The sequence below is a fragment of the Apaloderma vittatum genome, unplaced genomic scaffold (genome assembly GCF_000703405.1).
Source record: "Apaloderma vittatum isolate BGI_N311 unplaced genomic scaffold, ASM70340v1 scaffold6081, whole genome shotgun sequence".
In the NCBI taxonomy this organism is placed as follows: Eukaryota; Metazoa; Chordata; class Aves; order Trogoniformes; family Trogonidae; genus Apaloderma; species Apaloderma vittatum.
Genome location: NW_009697265.1, coordinates 21,957 through 29,921, shown reverse-complemented (window position 1 = coordinate 29,921; position 7,965 = coordinate 21,957). Strand labels below are relative to the sequence as shown.

Genomic DNA, 7,965 nt, shown 5'->3' with positions numbered 1-7,965 from the left:
TACTTTGTGGGCTATAATTGTCCTTGTTACAAGCAAGTGCAGCAGGTAACGCCCTTGTGTAGTCACTGCTGGCATATTGATAGAGCCAGACCTGGTTCCTATACGGCAATATTTCCCAGGCACTCATGCCTTACCTCTTTGATTGTTTATCCGTTGTTCTCTGTAAAAAAAAAATCAACCAACCAACCTGGGGCATCCTTTTTGTTTGTTTGTAGCTTTCTGAATATGATTGCTGAGAACACTTCCAATTCTCAGGTCATTTTATCCTTCTTTTTTATCTAGTTCTTCCAGGTCATTTTATCCTTCCTTTCAGTTAACGTGAAGTTCCACTTGCTTTTCAGAATAAAAATGAAGAGGCCTCATTCTCCTTGTCTCACACAGAAAGGGAGTTTTATTGCTTAAACTTTTTGTCAGCCACCGTTCTTGCTGATCAGTACAAGCACTTTGCTTTCTGTCAGAGTTCCATAAATAATAGTTGAGTTTTAGATGCACAAATATCAATTAGCTCGAGAGAGTTCTTTCCATCACCAGCATGATGTTTTGCCCCCCACCAGAGGCCTCCAGTTATCTCAGGGAAAGCACATACAGGAGTGTGATTGCTGTGACTTACTGGGAAGGGATGGAAGAAGTGTCACATCTGGGAGGGCTGTGGGCACAGCTAAGTCTGGAGCCGGCTGGGTGGGAAGCGTGGGGCAAGCTGGAGGGAAGGGGTGAATGCCAAGACTGGTCTGTGGCTTGTGATAGTGGATGATGGGCACCGTTTTGATCGAGTAAGCCTTAATGAACCTTTTGCTGCTCATTTTTAGGCGGCTTTGCAAAGTTTCTCATTAGTTCGGGGAGGGTTTTTTTTTAATTTATTTAGGATAATGGTGATTTTTTTTCTGCACTGGAGCCTATGCAGTGCCACATGGTCTCACTGTGGATATTGTGACCCAGAAACATGCCCAAACCTTCCGCTCCACAAAAGGAGTACTAGAATTAGGTAACTGTTAGGCTCCTTTTTCTTCCTTCTCTAGCCCTCAACATACTGCGTTAATTATTTCTAGGGGTATACTTGGAGGTTGCTTCATAGCTTTGTTCATTAATCATGCAACTGTTTGTTCAGCAAAAAAAAGAAGCTGAAAACTAATGAATAATAAATTTTGATTTTTCAGAGAGTTTAGAAACAATTTTTGGAAGATCTTTGTGTCTTCTGTGGTCAATTTTGTTTACTGTTGACATTGACTCTTGTCCTTACCTGTCATCTACAAAATAATCATAAAACTGCATAAAAATTGATTAAATGATAGGGAAGCAGATCCAATTAAAAAAAAAAAGTAAAAAAAAATAAGAGAGAACAGGCAAACTTCAAACTCTTTAAACTTGCTATTTCAAAACAGCAAGCAACTTCTAAAGTACAGGTCAGCTGGTACTGCTCTTATTGCTGTTACCATAGCAGAAACACAGAAATGTGATTAAATAAATAAAGCTAATCAGAAGAAAAAAACCCCCAAGTTTGCAGTAAAAACAGCTCAAGTTAACCTAGTCTCAGAGGACTCTGAAAGAAAACATACTTCTAAAGATGTGCTGTGAGAGATTTTAGGCACAACTGCAGGAAGAAAAAGGTATCCTTTCCCTCTCTTTAGAGGGATTAAATCTGTCCTGCAAATTAAACAGAGTGGACAAAGTTTCATACAGAAACAACGTATTGAAGCCCAGAATGTGAAAAACTATGAGAAAGAAAAGAAATGTCCTGGAAAAAAGGCTACTGGATCTTTTTAAGGAACTTTAATGACAGAGTAAGCAACTCAGGCACATTAATTCTATCTTTACTTGTCTCTTGTGATATGGAAAGTATCCTAAAAGGAATAAATAAATTAAAAAAATAAGAAGAATAGTTCTAGCAGACATATGCAGATAACAATTCCCCTGGTCTGAATCTATAAATCCATAAAAGATGTAAGCTTATATCAATCTGGATATCAGACTGTTCCACAGGAGATAATGTAACATTTTCCAAATTATAAAGGACGTGAAAATGTCTGATTTCTGTAGCTGGACGTGTAACCTGACTCTTCTTCTTTAAGGCAGGTCTTCTGATCCATCTACAAATGTTAACGGATACCTAAAAAAAAGAACAAAAATCAAGCCTTAATCTCCTGTATGTAGTACACGGCACCAGCTGAGAGTACCGTGGCTCGATGTTTAGAACTAAAGGAGTTTACCTCTCAACTGGAATGAAATAAAAAGATGGAGTTGTAAAGACCAGAAAGCATTACTAAGATCAACATTTTGAAATTAAGCTGTGGATCTGGGAGGCAGTTTTAAAGTCTGTTCCCATGGCTGAGGAAAATTCCTGCAGCATGGGTGTCATGCTGTAGAGCTGGAGCATATTTGCTGGGACCGTGGATAGCCAGAAGTCGTGCTGTTCAGCGAGATGACTGTTTTATCTCAGCTTGACAAATGACATGTAGCACTGACAGAATACTTCTCCTTTGCTGGCCATCACCCCTACGGACACTGGCCAGAACAGCAGCAGCAGGAACATACCCTCCAACTCTGATTTAATCACATGGAGCCCAGGAGACTAGTGAATAGAGCTGTTAACTCTCTGTTTGGTTTGCTTTTCCCATCTGTGTTTTATTAAACCGAGAGCAAGATTTATTCACTTTTTTTTTTACATCAGAAGCCGTTGGTGTCCAAGATGATGGCTGATGTTAAGGTATACATACACAGTTTAACCTGGCTGAGGGCCAAAGAGGCCTATGATTTCCAGCCTAGAGCATTTATTTGCAGAAGGACACAAAATCCCTCTGCTCTCAGACATTTCTGAAAGGATGAGCACAACAACTTCCCGCTCTCCCAGGAACACAATCCGTAAAGAACACAATAAAACAGTAGGCTTTCCAGGATGAGCCAGGCTCCCCAGGCATGCAGGCAAACACTTCAGTTTTACGTTACTCCTGACAGCCCCTACATAGTCACAACTACCAATGATTTTCTGATTTCCACTCCAGGAATCTTTAAACAGATTGGAGATACTAGCTTAGTGTATAAATATTTTCCTAAAAGCCGAGAATCCTGAATGGCTGGGCTGGGGAATCGCACTTTACACAAAGTGAAATTATGTGCCAGGCTCTCCACTGTAAGGTGGGGTAGCTGAAGCACAGACACTTGCATGCCTAACGAGCTACTGTGAGAATAATATTCACTTCTGATGGAGAAGAAAAGAAACCAAAAGAGAAGATTTTGAATTTCTTCAAAATGATGAATTTTTCTTCAAACAATAGGGTTAACCCAAGACAGAGAGATCAAGTGTACATTTTTCAGAACTGTAAAGAGGTGTCTTTTAAATGCATAAGTTTCAAGCAGTAGCAGATAAAGCTCCCAAAACCGAGAGCTTCAATGCAAACAGCCTCCGACTTTCTGGATGCTTTTCCAAAACTTCTGGTCATTTTCTTCTCAACGAGTAGCAACTTTCCAAAATGTACTGCTCTCCCCCTCATCTCTTAATCGTCACTCATCTCAACAAAACGAACACGGTGACATCCACTTTCTCTAAAAGCTTTGCTGCTTTCCCTGCAAGGAAACTGTGGGTCATCAGGTCTGCTAGATTTGTTGTTGCCTACAAAAACTCCGCATTCTGGACTTTCCAGGCAAACACTTTCATAAGATCCTATGAATATCATATAGACTGAGGCATCTACACAGATCATCATTGTATTACAAGGATTCCTGTAATATTAAGCTCCTTGGTACCCCATATAGGAATAAAAAGTATTCTGAATACAAAATTGTTATTTCAGTAGAGCTTAGAAAATAAGCTGTATCTCTCAAAGCTTATTCAAAGCCCACTATTGCTTTGCTTAAAAAAATGTTTTTATGGCTCACGTATCTTCCTCAGAAACTTTAATACAGGCTGCAGAATCCGGTTCCATGTATGACAGGTCCTGTTCTAAGTTGTCTTCCAATGTTAAACAAAACCAGCAATGACTTCTGTTACTGTTTCATTCAAGAAGAATGATCCTTTTTCCACACTCATGCACATTTTTGTCATCTGTGAGATGACAGTAGAAGCTGTGTGGGAGCCAGTACAAATTAAGCAGTATTCATATGCTTCCTCTTTTATAGCTTTTAAGAATACTGGCAGAAAATGGTGGAATCTGCTTCCTAATGAAAAAAAGAATTTGAATTGTATGCAGTGTTAACTCAAAGTGAGGAAGCTGGTTACTGTACTGAGTCGTATCCTTCAGGCCCAATGCTGTTTATGCATTTTATTCATTAAAAGCAGACTGTTACGAGAGTGATTCCTACAGCAGGCAAGCAGACTGTGGGAGAGAAACCTAATCCCCGAGCACTGTGTTAAAAGCTGTGTAACTCATAAGTGAAGACCTTAGGTGTCTGGAGTGTTCTGCACTGAACTGAATTCATCACTGTGTTGGCGAAGGCTAAAGCTACGGTTCCCTCAGATCCCCTTTTCTGGAATACAAGTACAAGACAGCCAGTTATAGCAGTATTACAAAAAGCTTGATTTAGACAGGAGAAGAGTGTCTGGGAGCCCCATCCTGCTGAGAAATTTCTCTTTTGTCATGCAGTGACAGACCCTGTTGATGCTTAAAGATTTTCAGGGGTGAGAATACAGGGCTGCTCGGGTTTTTAAGGTAAGCAGAGTCACTGTTTGATGTAGGTACCAAAGTTGTTTGCTCAGTATTTTATTTTAGTTTATTTAATTCTTAAAGTTTTTGTTTGGTTCTGCTCAGGGACCACAAGAAGTCCCTGTCTTGACGGCCTCAGGGTCACCAGTAGCTGCTGGCATGGCTTGAAAACCAGTGCAAATTTCCTCCTTCTCTGTCAGTAAGAGGACAGAAAGTCCAACTCCAGGTGCTTGGTACAAGGTTTTTTATCATAGACAGGAAAATAATACTGTTTCTCTGAGAATGCTATATAAGTAGTGCGCATAGTACTATATGCAAAACCAGCTTATTTTTTCTCAAAACTACCCTATTTCTAGAAAATTATTTAGAAGTCACAGAAACTGCAAAGGTCTCATGCCAAAGGCTGTTTCATTGGATAGACAAATTATAAAGTAGAACAGAACTATCTGTAAAAAATATGTATTACAGAAGAGAAACCTGGCTAAGTATTATCCCATCCAATTGCTTAAATTTAAAATACTTACTCCAAGATTAGTGAAAATGAATCCCTCTGAAGAACCAAATAACTTACTAAACTGTACAACTGCCATTTGTATAACCATTAAAATATTAGGATAGACGTAATTTGCCTTTTAGTGCAGTGCACTTTATTTGTCTTTCGTTAATTTTGCTGTGAGTTCAGCTGTGCTCGTAATGAACCGACACTTTCAGAAGTCACTGCCTGTAGGTGCAGTAATCCCACGTTAATTCCTTCCTCAGTTTTTCAACAATGAATACGCTAGATGTAGGGTTGGGTTTTATTCTGGTTTTTTTTTTTACCAAATATTCTTTGCAACTACAGATGTTTAATTAAGGCTGTTAGACAATTTCAACTTCTCAGAAGAATACAAATAAAAGCTGTTAATGAAGTAAATATCTGTTTAATTTACAAACATCAGTAGGCATTACTGATATCAGTCCAAATAAGACAAAGCACACTGCATTACACATGTACATCTAACTTTTTTTGTAAAAAAAATAATAAAATAAAATTGAAAAACATCTGAATTTTTACAGGGTACCCTGGGTTTTACTGAAAGAAGCACACAACCCTCTATTGATTACCAATTCTACATTATAATTTAGCAGCAATATGTTAACATGGGGAACATTAGGGCAGTAGTTTTATTATTTGGGGAAAATCACAGTTCTTGATAGCACAGGCTTTTTTTTTTTTATAAAAAAGGTAAAGAGGTCCATGGGGATATTAATTTATAAAGATCTACCTTCTAATGTCATTTTCTACACGCCATCTTATCTTCTGTAAGTACTGTATATAGGGAAAATTAGCTTTTCTACAATTGCCACCTAGTGTAAAGACTTTTCCTGTCATACATTATGGGTTCTTGGAAGGTGTCCTGAATGTCTGCTGTATGTGAAATCTGCAAATTGCCATCACTTTCAGATTCAGTGACACCAAGTGGTCAGATTCTAAGGAAAAGAAAAAGGGAAGGGGAAGGAGAGGAAAAAACCAGACCAAAAACATTTACCCCAAGACGACATGCTACGTTAGTTCTATTGCAAAAAATCCTGATTTTTAAGTCCTTTTAAAAAAAAATAAAAAAATTACAAAAATACTGGGACAAATATAAATTAATATATATTAAAGCATTGAAAAACAGTAAAAGGGATGGTCTAAAAGGGTTAAGTACAATGTACTTTGATACAATAAATATTTCTCAATGAAACCGAATACTGTATAGAGTTGTTTAGAACTCATAGAAACAGAAATCCATATTATTACTAATTTATCCATCAATAATCTATTTTTATCATCCCCGAAACATTTATATTACAAAAAAATTAATACTGGAAAAGGGCAGATAAACACTTTTTATGCTTCTTTTGCTAACATGCTGACATAAAAGTATACATCATCGGGAGATTTCAGGATTATAGTATATTCTCGTATCTCCCATTTCCCATCCATTAAATGGGACCCCATCTTCTCAAGATGCTTAATAATTCCAAAAGAGAAAATGTATTTCATACAATTGTTACTTCTGTATAATTTGATTCTTTTCACTCATAATGCTTCCTCATCCATAGGTAAGTGATTGGTGCGGTCTGTCAAGACAATAAAATATACTGATAGGAAAGGGAAAAAAACCCAAGCCTCATGTTCTGGTCAATATTTCATCTCTGAGCTGTTAAGTTGAAAGTCACATGTGTATAGTGTCAGTGTATCTTCAGCATGTTATAAAGAAGAATCCATGTTAAAAGCAGTTAAATTTTCCCATCTCTGCTGCAATGTTATCAGGTCTTTTATTTTTTTCTTCAAAGCTCCTCTTGGTTGTGAGAAGTCTCAGTTCAAGCACTTGAATCTTTTTTTCAAATGAAGAAAAAGTCTTTATTCTCATAATAAAAATAAGTCTGTTCTGTATTTTACAATATATTTCAAATATTTCCACTATGAAGCATTAATTAGTCCGACACGGTCAATAAGTATACAACATTTTCAAAAGACAAGTGTGACAGGGACACTTAGGAGGGACAATTTGTACAGCCACACTTCACCACTTTTTCAACCTCATCCACAAATGATGACCCGTCAGTGCATTCAAAAGAGTATTTCCGTCTCTTGCTCCTTAGGGGTCCACAGCACTGCCCGGCTGAACATCCTCCTTTACATTCTAGTCTCGATACCTTCTTGGTCGTCTGGCACGCAGCATACCCTTGCTGCTTTTGGTAGTAATCTCGGATTCGTTCCCCTCGACAAGAGATTTCTGCAGAAAAACAACATTTAGCATAAGAAATACGCTTTTGAGACGCAGGTCCAAGAACGGTCGAAGTTGCTAAGGAAGGTGCTGCGTTTCTAATTGCAGTTGGAATCGATACTTTAAAGTTTGACTCAGACTGTATATTGGAAACTAGTATTTCTACCAAACATAATTTGATACATGCTGAGTTTTATTTTCTATACCTCCTATTTTCAATAAAGCTTCTGCTATGTATATGTAAACCATAAATACGGAGCTATTACAATGACAAGAAAATTGGAAGCTTAAATCTTTTCCTCTTTTACAAAAATACACATCTTCTGTTCCTACATTGCTTGCAGCTGGTTCTATTTACCATAGGGAAATGTTTCAGAGAGCATGCAATTTAATTTATTAGACCTGGAGTTTAATATTATTCAAACTGTTATTTAATACAAGTTACATTCCACTAACTTCATAAATTACTGAGGTATAAAACCAGCTAAAACTGAGACATCTGTTTAAAGTTCTACAACCATATTCTTCTTTTCTATTCACATCTACGTACAATACAAAATAAATGCCATCTGGGG

The 7,965-nt window shown here is 37.5% G+C and overlaps 1 protein-coding gene across 1 annotated transcript in view; it reads right to left on the bottom strand.

Annotated features, from left to right (window-relative positions):
- Positions 1–5,538: 5,538 nt before the first annotated feature.
- Positions 5,539–7,965, bottom strand: part of LOC104280034 (slit homolog 2 protein-like) — a gene marked incomplete at its 5' end in the record, with an annotated part of 22,401 nt that continues 19,974 nt past the window's right edge. The window contains one exon of the mRNA XM_009877562.1: positions 5,539–7,399. Within this exon, the coding sequence (XP_009875864.1) occupies positions 7,158–7,399 (242 nt within the window). The remainder of the gene's footprint in view (positions 7,400–7,965) is intronic.